This window comes from Scylla paramamosain, chromosome 10 (genome assembly GCF_035594125.1).
Source record: "Scylla paramamosain isolate STU-SP2022 chromosome 10, ASM3559412v1, whole genome shotgun sequence".
NCBI classification, from domain to species: Eukaryota; Metazoa; Arthropoda; class Malacostraca; order Decapoda; family Portunidae; genus Scylla; species Scylla paramamosain.
Window position 1 is genome coordinate 232,501 of NC_087160.1, and position 14,390 is coordinate 246,890.

The 14,390-nt window shown below is 38.9% G+C and overlaps 1 protein-coding gene across 7 annotated transcripts in view; it reads right to left on the reverse strand.

The window, feature by feature from the left end:
• Nucleotides 1-14,390, reverse strand: part of LOC135104031 (alpha-N-acetylgalactosaminidase-like) — a 68,215-nt gene that overhangs the window by 9,642 nt on the left and 44,183 nt on the right. For 4 of the 7 annotated variants that reach the window (XM_064010900.1, XM_064010899.1, XM_064010901.1 and 1 more), the window contains 4 exons: nucleotides 5,522-5,686; nucleotides 4,375-4,549; nucleotides 3,728-3,902; nucleotides 1,752-1,846 (listed from right to left, as the gene is read on the reverse strand). In XM_064010900.1, coding sequence (XP_063866970.1) covers nucleotides 1,752-1,846; nucleotides 3,728-3,902; nucleotides 4,375-4,549; nucleotides 5,522-5,685 — 609 coding nt within the window. In that variant the 5' untranslated portion in view covers nucleotide 5,686. Of the gene's footprint in view, nucleotides 1-1,751; nucleotides 1,847-3,727; nucleotides 3,903-4,374; nucleotides 4,550-5,521; nucleotides 5,687-5,892; nucleotides 5,994-14,390 lie in introns of those variants that run through there. The other 3 variants (XM_064010896.1, XM_064010897.1, XM_064010895.1) reach the window with 2 other exon arrangements.

Here is a 14,390-nt window from a genome sequence, read left to right on the forward strand (position 1 = left end):
TCTATTCCTCCAAACACTGCTACTTTATTATCAAGGTCTCCACTGCTTTATTAGTAAGGATGGGTGATTATCTTCACCAAACTGAAGCTATAAAGTGTACATATTTAAAGTGGACATCCAAACGAAGCATATGATTATAAATATTTTTTGATGAGGTTATTTTGTCATATTTCTCTCAAAGTGTGGGTAATTCAGTGCAGTATTATGGTCACTGCTATATGTACTGATCAGGCAATGCTTCAATGTTTGTGTCTGCACAGACACATCATCTCCATGTAATGGTCAACAAACTCTCACACAAAATCACTCAACTTCCATTATAAAAACAATCTGTGATGACTTAGTTTGGCTACAAGTAAATTAATGCACAAGACCAGTCTCAGGAGAGTGGCAGGTGTGTAAAAACTCAAAACTCAGCAAGCAATGGTAAAAACTCAAAACTCAGCAAGCAATGGTTTCTTAATCAGTCAATCAGCAGACAGATGCAACATACTCCTAACTAACAGTCCTGATAGGACCCCACAGGTCAGCAGCAAACTCACAAGAAGACAGCCGGGAAACAAACGAAAATGATTGTGCCCATGGCAAGGCCAGATGACAAGATGTCCCCAAAACCCATCTGACATCCTTGACAGAAACTGTAAGACTGTAACCACTATTTCCTCCTAACTGCTGGTAAAGTATTCCACATTCCATGAACTTTTCAGATTGATAAAGGATTCCATTCTGGCAAGTGTACCTGGCTGATTACTAGCACAGCAAGCTCAGATGATAACAGGGATTTATGTTATGGCTGAGACAAACTGGTAATTGATCCTCTTTTGTGCCTCTGCAAAAATACATACCTGTCTCAATCTTCAGGCACTTCTCTATAAGACCAGGATGAAGAAAATCTTTAGAAGGTATTATTTTAATCCAGGACTGATATCATAAGAAATCTAGATCAACTACAAAAAACTGTCATATGAGTTCATTTTGAAGGTGCTTTGGGTATGTAAGCAGTGTACTGTTTATGTATGTACTTTTTTTTTTTTTTCATCTGGATTCTCCTGGATCAGAAAAAAGACAAATCCTCTCAACAGAGAGTTTTGGTTTTGGTATTTGGGAACTGTTACCCTGAGTGGATGCCCTTTCTGGCTATAGGCCATGGCCAGGATTCAAACCCATGCACTTGGAAATCCAGTGGCCTCTATCTGTGTGCATTACCACTGTAACATGGCAGATCCCATATACATATTACTTACTTATTCAGTTAACAGGGCAACAAGAGAGTACATGAGATCTACATAATCCTCATCAGGAAAATGTCACACTTAAAGAAAACTTAAAGAATACTGGGTGAGCTAATAGCAGTTAATGCTTGAACAACTCTCACAACAATCAACAAGCCTTACACTCATGGCTTCCAGCTGAGTCATAGGCTGATATGCCACCTGATTTCACTCTTACAGAGAAAAAAAATAAATAAAAAACAATGATCACATGGAGCAAACAGTATCGAATACTGCTTTTTTATAAGGAGCATGCCATACTTTTTTCTGGAATGCAATTCATATCTAATTTGACATTAACCAACTGTATACTTCTATTGAGAATGACAGTACACACAGGGTCAATCAGGCTGGACCTAATGGTGGACATACTAATTCTCTAACACCAACTTCTGCACAGCAAAGTCTAACATTGAAATTCAAAGAAATACGATCCCAATCTCTGATAAACTTAGCGAGGCAAGTATCGCATCATCTCACCGTCATGCCTGCATAAGTCTGGTACACGGGCCAAGAGCAGGAGTACACCATGGGGCGTAGCGTCTGGTTGAGGTAATAACCAAATAAGGGGTAGCCTGAGAGAGAAGTAGACAAAAAACAAAACAAGAGCATTATAGCTAAGAGAGCACACACAGGGCAGCCCCAACACACACACAAAACAACAGACAGACAAATCAAGGTTTAAGGTTTGGTCTGCTCAGACCAGGCCTTAAAAGACAAGAACAGATCTGGAAGGTCAAAATGAGAACATGCTATGCAACAATTATGTGATATTTGTATAAATGCATAGGAAATATAAAATACCTGTGAGAAGTTAGGCAAGAAAATTATTAAGAAGAGTGAAAACTCCCAGCATGTTATAAAAGAAAACTGCTCAAGCATTGCTACTTTTTAACTTCTAAGAAAAAAAAAAAAAACAAAAAAAACATGCAAGTATGACACAGTGACTGAATGTAATCAAATGAAACTTTTTGTATTGTTCCTGGCAATCTTCATTTCTCCTTTGAGAAGACAAAAGAGTGCACTGGCATAAGGTGCCCAAGTCATTAAATAGAGTATCTGATGTTATTAGCAGGAGAACAGGCCAGCCACCACCATTCATGTTTTGCCTTTCATTTCAAAGATCATTTAGCTTGCTTGATTTTTACCAGCATTGTATCTTCCTCATGCACCAAGGCTCATGCTTCCCTACCTGATGAAAAAGCTGCATCATGTTTTGGTAAACTTCCACTGACTCGGGAGTGGCACACAAAGTAAGTTAATAGTGATCTTGCCAAATGTACACAGTTCATGAGAACTGGGACACAAAATTTCACACGTAAGAAAATGACAAACACTCAATTCTTCAAAATAATGAAACATAAGTTTTTTTTGTAACATTTACTTATGCATTTATTATTACAAAACTTTCCTTATTATTTTAGAATGATTTTTGTGTGGTTTGAACAAGAAAGTAGCCTTTCCTTCATCACATAATATAAGCACAGCCAAGATCATACTTATCAAGCCAAGCACAGACATCAAATATGCTATAACTACAAGCCATAAGGTTACTGTGTGATACAGATCCTACATACAAGCATAGAGGACAAAGGGACAAGTTTAAATCTAAACTAAAAGATTTATGCAGTAACCAACTACATAACACCCAGCTTCATTGCAACTCTGTCATCGAGACATTAGTCAGGAAAAGTAAGAACTGACTCTTGCAGCCAGAGCCAATGTTTTTAGAAGTGGGGAAAATTTGCCGCACTGCCTTTCAGATGTGTGAGTGCTGGTAAAGTTGAAAGTAGTACAAGGAATGTGAAAAGTATATATAATACATTAAGAAACAGAAAATCAAGAAATGCAATTGTCTCTAAAAGATCAAGAAAAGAAGACAAATTTTGTAAGTAATTCAAGGGATGATCATGATCCATTCCCATGCTGGATGCCAATACACTGGTCTGTTTAGATAAAATTTTAATGAAAATATTACTTTTAAGATGCTTCTATCCCTTACAAACTTAATTTGAAGAGTAAAAAATATTTTAAAAGAAATTTAGAAAGCAGAATATATATATAGTACTGCATGTTTCAGAAACACTGCTTCTTTAAGCCATACATTAATATATTCTGATAAGTGAATCTTTATGTGTGGATTAATTATCAAGTCAGATATCTATGTATATTATAAGAAAGTATGCAAGACATTTTACACTAAGAACATAAATTGAATCTTTATATGTGTATTAGTTATCAAGTCAGATATCTACGTATATTATAAGCAAGTACACAAGATATTTTACACTAATAACATAAATTGAAATACAATAATCAAATTACATTCACCATATGTTCAGAGCAAAACTCTATTAATCTTGCAGAAGACCACTTTTAATCTGTGAGTATTATACGGTACAAATCCTGCCTTGCCTGACACACATTCCACAGCACTACACAGAGGAGAAACTCACCTCTGTCCATGTCGCTGGGGTGGGAGTAGCAACCGTCAAGCTTGACGTAGTCCACGCCCCAGTCAGCAAAGGTCAGGGCATCAGTTTGAAGGTGCCCTAGAATGCCGGGGTACCCAGCACAGGTGTAATTGCCATAGTCCTCATAGATTCCAAACTTCAAGCCTCTTTTGTGCATCTGCAAAAATACATACCTGTTTTAATCTTTAGGCACTTCTCTATAAGACCAAGATGAAGAAAATCTTTAGTACCTTCACTGTTTCTCTAAGTTACTGTTGAAATGATGGCTGTCTCATTTAATGCTGATACCCTTACAGACTCTATGCCTGTTAGTGTTAAACTTCCTTTGCGGCTGGAGTGGATGATACATGAAAATGAATATATTCTTTGAATCCCTTTACTAATAATTCTAGTACAGCAAGGTAAAAAATGTTTATAATGATTAATGATTGATATTAAGCCAATATCTGGAAGATAATATGCACCTTCATTATAGACTGGTACGTCCTTTTCTATTAGTGCAAAGGATCAAGTGTCCAAAAGAAAATTGATGACATTACTATATTTATACTGGCAACAACAATGTTACACATGGTGAATATTAAACTCCACAAACAAAACTCATGGAACAATTTGGGAAATAAACTGACATAGTCACTGAGTGCCTTGATGCCAGAGGGGAAGCGGTACGGGTCTGGCTGCAGGCGGCCCTGAGCGTCCCTGCTGCGTGCCATCCAGCAATCGTCCAGGGAGATGACGTTGTAGCCCAGGTCCCTGTAGCCATCATGCACCAGCAGGTCAGCCATTTGCATGAACAGGGATTCACTGGCAGCACACAGAAAGAAAACAGATATGTAGATATAAACAAAGAAAAAAAAAACAAAACTTGGTAGCAGCATCATATTTTCCAAAGTAAGCATAGTTACAATGTATATACAACTTTCTTACACATTACAGCAGATATGATATTTTTTTTTTCTATTTTCTAGACAGGATAAAGTACTGAACCAATACATGATACATATGAAATTAAGTAGATTGTGAGAGAGAGAGAGAGAGAGAGAGAGAGGAGAGAGAGAGAGAGAGAGAGAGAGAGAGAGGAGAGAGAGAGAGAGAGGAGAGAGAGAGAGAGAGGAGAGAGAAGAGAGAGAGGAGAGAGAGAGAGAGAGAGAGAGAGAGAGAGAGAGAGAGAGAGAATAACATTACACATTTAAGCAAAAAAGTACACAGCCAGCAAGGACACTAAAGATGACAGAGATGCAGTCCATGAGAGCAGCAAAGAAAGCAACGAGTTTCATGAGTTTTATATACTTGTGCGGTGTTGCCATCAGTTGACAGGGTGACCCACGTACCCAGGGAACTTGACTTTCGAAATGACATGTGATAATAATGATAATGAGATCTTAGGCTACAATCATGAACCCATTTGTGTTATCATCTCTGAAACACACTGTAATAGAAATCTCCTGTAAGACCATGACAGAAATACCCTGTGACTCATGTAGCTTGAAAGATCATGGATTAACATCATCCTCTGTGGCAGAAATGAAGAAAAGAGGAAGGTGGATTGATGTGGGAGGCAGCAGGCAGACTCTTAAACTATCACCTGTATAATCATGTTACTTACTGAATTCATTACATAATACTCTATTGGATTTACTTCTATTCTGTCAGCTTATCACTCACAAGCTGTGGTCCAAACTCGCCCAACCACACCTGCCAAATAACCCACTGTTACCACGGCTGCAGCACACGTGACCTGACAGATGTCGCACACCTGATGCACTAGGCACATACCTGATACAGTTGTGTGGATCATTGACGCAGTCTGTGTTGCACCGGAATCTCTGCCATGCCAGCCAGCCCATGGGCGGGGTGCGGGCCAGCCCATTTTCTAGCCCTTCCACGCCTACCAGCGCCGACAACACCAAGCCCACCACCCACAGCAACCAGCTGCACATCCTGGAAAATAACGGTAGAGGTGAAATGGTGATGAGTAGGATGAAGTGAATAATAATAATAATAATAATAATAATAATAATAATAATAATAATAATAATAATAATAATATAACTGATAAACAACAACAACAAGCAAACACCACGCAGTAGGGTTGTAAATTAAAGTATCAAAGTAATAAAGTAAACTAAAGTACTATACAAAACAACCATATCAGTGCTTTCACCGCAGCAACCACACGTCTTGACCACCAGTCCACACCAAACACCCCCAAGATTCCAGAGGGATGGGGCATAAACTGTAGCGAGCGTCTGAACCAACACAACGGTAAACACAGGGATACGCTTTCACACACACACACACACACACACACACACACACACTCTCTCTCTCTCTTATTGCATCATCCTATTACAATACACATGCGCAGTGCATGTGTATTGTTTGGGTGGTTTTCTGAATGGCTGGGACAATCTTTTCAAATGTTCTGATATCTTACTACGAGTTGTTTTTGGAGTTACTGCGACTTTTAAGGGACGCTTTCATGCTTCTAGTGGTAGTTTAACAATGATGCGGTTTCATTAATGGGAAAATGATGAATGAGAACCCAACTAATCGGTATCTTGGTTAGTTTCTTGTAATAATATATAGTTTTTGAAGTTACTGCAATTTTCAAGAATGTTTTCATGATTCTAGTGACGATTTACAAAGGATGCTGGATGTATAGTAGGGGACAATAATGAATGAGAACACGAACACTGACATCTGTGGTCTTTGAAACTTGGAGAATAAAGTGTTTCTGAATATAGGTCCTAAAAGTGACTATAGAATTAAACTACATTTTTTTTTTCATTCCCGCATCACTAACAAATGATACGTCACACTCTTTTGTAAGGTATCCCTAACAAATGATACGTCAAAATCTTTTGTAAGGTAAAAATTACTCTTAACTTCGCTATGTTATGAATTTTGATGCAAAACCTAAAGATACCAAAATGAAGAACACGACAGAGAATAGTAGCAAACTGAAATAACGGTAGTGTTATCCAGAGTGAAAGACTAGTTGTTAGTTGATGGAGCGTCTGCTGTAAGTAACGAAGGAAATAAACAATGTGTGTGGCTTGCTTACGGTGCGTTTGTAAACCGTAAAAAAAAAAAAAAAAAAAAAAAAAAAAAACAGGAACTGCCAATAATTATGCAGAAACGACAGGATATATGCTTAAGAGAAAATAGGTGATAATGCTTCCAAGAAAAGGAAGTTAGAATGAAAGTAACAAAATATTCCCACCACTACTCTGAAAGGAGGAAGACGAGTGCGCATATATATATATATATATATATATATATATATATATATTATATTATATATATATATATATATATATTATATATATATATATATATATATATATATATATATATTATATATATATATATATTTTTCAGTTAGGTTGAAAAAAAAAAGAACTGCTGTGAAAGGAGAAAAGGTGAGCAGATGAGAGGAAACCCATATCACAATATTTCCGCCTCATCGTAATCTCACAATGTGTATCGCTATCTTCAAATGTACTCAAACATACTTAACATCAAATACACAAATAAATAATGACAAAGGAAAACAATCTTGAAAACTCCAATAACTTCCACTAGGTGACCAAAGCTATTAAAAGTAGTCAAGACAAGACGCTGGAACATTTGACAACACCGTCGTTAGATCTTTATAAACAGCCCTCTGCCGTCCAATAGCATCCTGCCCGGTGGTCCACACAGCATCGCTTCCTATGTTCTGTTCCAACACGGCACCAACGCCTTGAATAACACCACAGCAATAACGGAGCTTTTACCGTACGTGCCCATAGTTCAAGTGTAGTCAAGTAGTTAAACCTACTCAGACTGATAAGCCAGCACAGACAAGGCGCCAAGATTTCCGCCTAGTGTCATATTTATAAAGGCTTTGTTCTTTCAAAAGTGCTTCTCAGAGGCCACCGAGATGAAGGGTGTTTGTGCCACTGAAGATGCAAGACTGTTCTGCAAGGCCCCATAAATGATTATCCTATCTCATGTGTTTTCGTCACGGAAGTCACTGAAGATGCAGAGGGAGAATTTTGCAAGATGATTATTCAGTCCCTCATGTGTGTTTTTGCTAATGAAGATGCAGGACTATACTAAAGTATCGCTAGAATCTCCAGCATCTTTGTATATCCCAGTAACTTCCAACAGAGCCTGTTAAAGCTAAAGCCGAGATGAGACGCGTTTTAGAATACTTATCCTAATGCCTAATGTGTACTTAAGAGACAGAAGTCTAGCATTTTCTTTACTGGCACTGTATGTACACTTGCTCATCCATTGCTAGTGAGAAAATTAAATCGAATTAAAAGTGAAGTCTATCCACTCGTGAAAAGTTTTGTATTTAATGAATTAAGAAAAGGTGGGAGTAAATAGCTAAGTAGTAGTAGTAGCAGTCATAGTAAAATTATAACAAACTACTTATACATACTATTACTGAATAAGTTTCTCTCTCTCTCTCTCTCTCTCTCTCTCTCTCTCTCTCACCCTACTTTCAAGAATGCTTGGTAGCTACACGCATGGTGGCGTGAGTCTCAAAACAACACAACACAACACAACACTTGGCGTTGTCCTCAATAGCATCCCCACACTTTCTACGATCACCAAATTGCCAATAGCTGTTAACACCTCGATACTCTACATTAACTCTCACTAATTGCTCCTCTCCGCTCCTTGCTCTGCTTTCACTCGAAGTACAAACAATGGGTGTTATCTCTTGGCTAACTTCGGTGCTTCCTTTAGATACGAGTCTAATTATGTATGTATAATAACTAAATTATTAGTAATACATAACTTTTTAAAAAATCTAATAATACGTAATAATTCCACTTGAAATCAGTATTTTTTTTTTCGTTTTCACGTAAGAGGGGCTCAGGCTAAGGACAATAATTATTAAAAGGTTTTACAAAAAAAAAAAAAAGGTGCAATGAAGATGTCAGTCCCTGAAGAGTGCAGTCAAAAACAATATCCGAGGTTGTAACTTCATTTAAAATTAATAATGCGCGACTCGTTTTGAAATAAGTAACGTACATATAACAACTCCACCTGAAACTAGTAATGAACAACACCTTCACTTTCAACCACTAATTATTAATAACTCGAGCCAAGGTGAAAGTGAAAGAGGAAAGTTATGCAGACTTCATTCAATAACTGGGAGGTCATATTGATTTCATTTAGTTAACTAAATGACTGGAACTTATTGCCAGGTATATCGTTAATACCTGGACACCTTGGTACCATTATGACTGTGGTTATCACGTGAGGGAATGCTTGTTTGTGAGTGTGTCAGTGTGAGTGTGTGAAAGAACGTCTTGTCTACCTTGCTTGTGTGACAGGTAGATAGGCACGATAGACAAATGATGATGATTGACATTCTATCAATGCATCTATTTTTGTTTTACAAAAGCGAAATAAATGAAACCAAAACTTAAAACATGCAGTACAATAAGTGAAAATGTCATATACTTATTGATTTCTATAAATAGTAGTTGTGACAGTTGTTCTTGAAAGTATATTGTTTTATTTTTTTTATTTTTTATTCATTTTTTTGTTTTTTAGATGCCACAGATGTGAGAAACATTAACTAGCAATACTGTTATAATATTTATCTTCCTCCTTTCTCTAATCCCTGGTTTACTTCACCACTTCGCCAGGGGATACTTAGCGCACTCCACTCAAAATTAAGACGTCTAGGATTCGAATTTGGGATTGTTATTTGTTTATCTTGCAGAAAAAGTAGGTACAGAATTTTATGTGTTATTTACGTCAGGCGAGAAGAAGCGGCTAGCAACTATGCTTTTGTGTGTGTGTGTGTGTGTGTGTGTGTGTGTGTGTGTGTGTGTGTGTGTGTGTGTGTGTGTGTGTGTGTGTGTTTTGTGTGTGTGGAGACCTTTACTACATACAAACCACAAAATGGTTTGCGCCACACCACAAAGGAGGGCGAGTAAGCGATGTCTAACAGACAACCTCAAACTTTCTGGCACCCATCACAGTTTTACCACATACCATCGTGCATTCATCACTTTTACTGCTGGTGAACTCTGGAATGCCCTTGTGGATTTCCTCCTGTGTATGACCTCAGTGCTTTCAAGAGGGAGGTTTCAAGAGACTTCTCGTAATTTTGGATCTGTTTTTATGACTGTCCTCTTTTATTTGAATCTGCTCTGTGACTTTCTTCAGAGGTTGGCACTTCCACTGCAATTTTTTTTTTTAGTTGCCATTTGCTGGAGCTATTCTTACATAATACAAAATCCTGAGAACACCGTATGCGTCAGAGAAGAACCCTTAATAACATATTCATTACAATCGATCCATGGTTCTTTCTTCTCCCGTGGCGACGAGTAATGGTGCCACTAAATATTACGACCAAGAAACCCAACCAAAGGTAAATATAGCCTTCATAGGGGAGTGACTCATGCCTAACACGAAGCTCACACTTCCCACGACCCTCAGGTGACTCAGCTGAGGGGCGGGGTGTGAGGTGGCCAGCAGGTGTGTGCATCGTCAGGTGTGTAAGTCGTCAGGTGCACGTTACACCTGTCCACATATATTTACGTTAATAATGGCTACTTCCTCCCTCTCCGGCACCACAAACACACACAGCTGAGTCACCTGAGGCTCGTGGGAAGTGTGAGCTTCGTGTTAGGCATGAGTCACTCCCCTATGAAGGCTATATTTACCTTTGGTTGGGTTTCTTGGTCGTAACATTTAGTAGTAAGGCACACCATTACTCGTCGCCACGGGAGAAGAAAGAACCATGGATCGATTATAATGAATACGTTATTAAGGGTTCTTCTCTGACGCATACGGTGTTCTTATGTTTTTGTATTATGTAAAAAGGGCTCTAGTAAATGGCAACTAAAAAAAAAAAAGTGCAGTGAAAGTGCTAACCTCTGAAGGCTCGTGGGAAGTGTGAGCTTCGTGTTAGGCATGAGTCGGGGCGTGCATCAGGGTGCCGCCACTTCAGGTGAGCTGCACACCTTTCTCCCGAGAGGTGGAGGTGAGAAGGGTGGTCTATCAGAAAGGGAAAGTAGTACTAGTGTGTCCGTGCCGGAGATAATTGTGGTCTTTTTCTTTTCTCTTTTCTCCTGCTTCTTAATGTGTCAAAGGGAGTGGATGTGTGAACAATTATTAGGCGTCATGCTCTGTGTGTGTGTGTGTGTGTGTGTGTGTGTGTGTGTGTGTGTGTGTGTGTGTGTGTGTGTGTGTGTGTGTGTGTGTGTGTGTGTGTGTGTGTGTGTGTGTGTGTGTGTGTGTGTGTCTACTAAACACGTTGTCAAGATAACTGAAATCAGAACACCTGTGCATAGTGATATGGAAACTTTAACGGAACTAAGGATGACAGGGAATGACTACCATGTGGCAGACAGAGGTGAGGAACGGACGCACTGGTGTAATATGATTCCTGCATGGACATTCCCATTGCTTGCACTGATAAGGTTAAAACTTTCTTGCACTGACGTCGTATGATATGGTTGTTGCATCACGTTAAATCAATCAATCAGTCAACCACACAAACTATCTACCTCTCTATATCTATCAATCTCGTCATGTAGTTTTATATTGCTAAAGCCAGGGAGTACATTCTCTTTCAGGCTGACGAGGTTGAATGCACAGGCAATTTCTGCATTATTCAGTTTATGTTGTATCTTTTCAATGTGTCTAATCAACTCAATTGAAAAGATACAGCAGAAACTGAATAATGCAGAAACTGCCTATGTATTCAACCTCGTCTGCCTGAAAGAGAATCTATCAATCTCTCTCTCTCTCTCTCTCTCTCTCTCTCTCTCTCTCTCTCTCTCTCTCTCTCTCTCTCTCTCTCTCTCTCTCTCTCTCTCTCTCTCTCTCTCTCTATATATATATATATATATATTTATCTACTAACTCTCTTACATATAACTTATAATATTCATGCTTCTAATCTTTCTTATTTTAGGGATATACTTGTTTTTTACAATATTGTATTCTCTTGATTAAGAACCGTAACGTAACGTAACGAGTTGTCCGAAATTCTAACATGGGAATAAGACAGGTTGGCTGAGAGGGAAGGCATGAATGCAAGAGACTTCATAAAATGACACAAAAGATATTAATCATAGCAGAACGAGAGAGAGAGAGAGAGAGAGAGAGAGAGAGAGAGAGAGAGAGAGAGAGAGAGAGAGAGAGAGAGAGAGAGAGAGAGAGAGAGAGAGAACTATCTGTATAAGTGAAAAGTGTAATCTATGGCAAATGTTGTTTATAGAGGAGGCCTAAATGTTTATTGATATGCTAATTTACTGTGCGTTTAGTAAATAGATGAAAGAATGAAGACACCAAATTGGAAAAGAAAAAAAAAATACGAATCAAAAATACTCTAAAAAAAAAAAAAAAAAAGATTGCGTGGTGGAGCAGTGCGGTCAAGCGTTATTAGTGGCAGAAGAGAGAAGCAACGCCACGGGAGGGCTGTGAAAGGTAAGAAACCATCAATTGAAGTGAAGAAGCAACACTGCAGAGGGGTGGAGGAGGTGGAAACCCGCCAATTAAGATGAAAGGTGAAAAAAAAAACTGTCAATTAAGATGAAGAAAGAATGGAATGAAGAAAGGTAGAAAGCTCAAGAAAAATGTAAAATGAAAGAAAACAAGAACACTCAGTTACGACGAAGAAAGGCGGAAAATAAAGATAGACAGGCAACTCAGTGAAAAGATAGAATAATACCAGTTACTGTGAAGAAAAAAAGATGAACACAATGAGAACATAAGAATAAAGGGAAGCTGCAAGAAGCCAGTAGGCCTACACATGGAGAGAGAGAGAGAGAGAGAGAGAGAGAGAGAGAGAGAGAGAGAGAGAGAGAGAGAGAGAGAGAGAGGAAGAGATACTTAACTACTACTCCCCCTCTTACCCACTTACGTACTCTACAACCCTTCCCTTTCCTCCTCCCAACTCCCCACCTCCCTTCTCACTGATGGGGTCAATGTATGGGGGAGCAAGGCCGCGCCCCACCCCTACCCATACACAATGCCCATTTTTGAAACAATACAGGTGGTTTTTTTCCCCTTCTGAGCAACACAAGACGTGGGGCAACGCGTAGCAGTACAGTGTGTCTTATTCCGTGGCCTTGACGGTTGCGAGTGTGCACCATGTTGAAACTTGTGTACAGCGGCTCGCTCACTACTACTGCTACTGGTGGTGGTGGTGGTGCTATTGCTACTGTTGTTACTGTTGTTGCTGCTGCTGTTAATGTTACTGTTGCCGCTGCTGTTGCTGCCGCTAGTGGTGGTGGTGGTGGTGGTGGTGGTGCTACTACTACTACTACTACTACTACTACTACAACAGCTTATTTTACAACTATCATTGCTACAACAACAATAATAGTAGCAGCAGCAACAACATCAGCTACTACTACTACTACTACTACCACTACTACTACTACTACTACTACTACTACTACTACTACTGCCACTCTGATTATTAGCCATCATAGGGAAAGAAACTCATTAACCAAACTAATTAGCATTTTTTTTTTTTTTACAATCGTAATGAGAGGACAACGTGTTTAAGAATACGGGTCTTCATATTACTGTACAGGAGAGTGTGACGCGTGAAGTGTGAAGGCTCGCAGTCATAAAAGAAAAACACCTCTCCAAATAAGTAAAAAAAAGTATGAAATAAAAAAAAAGGAAATTTAATGTAATGAAGGAATTAAAACGAGCATAATTAGGAAGATGGGTGTATAATTTTCAGGTGAACTAGCTCATTTACACAGATGAATACTGGTGGGTGGAACTGGGTACTTGCAAATATTTTTTTTTTCCCCTCCTGGTATAAAAAGCCATCAGTGTGACAACTTCAAGAGTGTTATGATACGAGACTACGATGGAGACAGGATCAGTACATAGATATAGCAAAAAAATAATATTAGTTTACCGATTAATTATTTAGCGCCAAAACAACGGGACGCTTACTGAAATACCTCAAACATCGCAATAAAAATAATGGAAGCTGAATACTATCGCCCAGATCTTCAAGGCACACTGGGAGACAGAAAACACGTCCGTCAGTAGTAGTAGTAGTAGTAGTAGTAGTAGTAGTAGTAGTAGTAGTAGTAGTAGTAGTAGTAGCAGTAGTAGTAACAACAGCAACAATAACACCACCACCACCAGCATCACTACTATCACTTCTAAATCTAAGCCAGTTTCTCCATTCCCCCAACAAGAGGAGGGGACGAGGAGGGAGCAGCAAATACCCATCACCACTTTCACTGATCAGCCACGCCCTTCCCCACGTGATAAAAAGACCTTTCCCAATCCCTCCAAAAAAAGTGGGGAAGAAAAAATGTAGGAAAAGGGTTGCATCTCTCTCTCTCTCTCTCTCTCTCTCTCTCTCTCTCTCTCTCTCTCTCTCTCTCTCTCTATTTGAACGGCCGTTTAGGGAAATCATGACACTGGTTCACAGGGGTTCGTTTGGTTCATTACGGAAGGGATCGAAGCTGCAACTGACTGCTTCGCTTCAGTTGTGATATATGAAGCAACACTGCCATGCTGGAACTAAGACAATACAGCGCAAAGTAAAAACGGCTTGTATGTGTTAGGTAACATTATGACTACTTTGAATAGTGTATCGTCCAAGTTTTCAAGTCTGCATCATAAGTAAGCTGGAGATCGT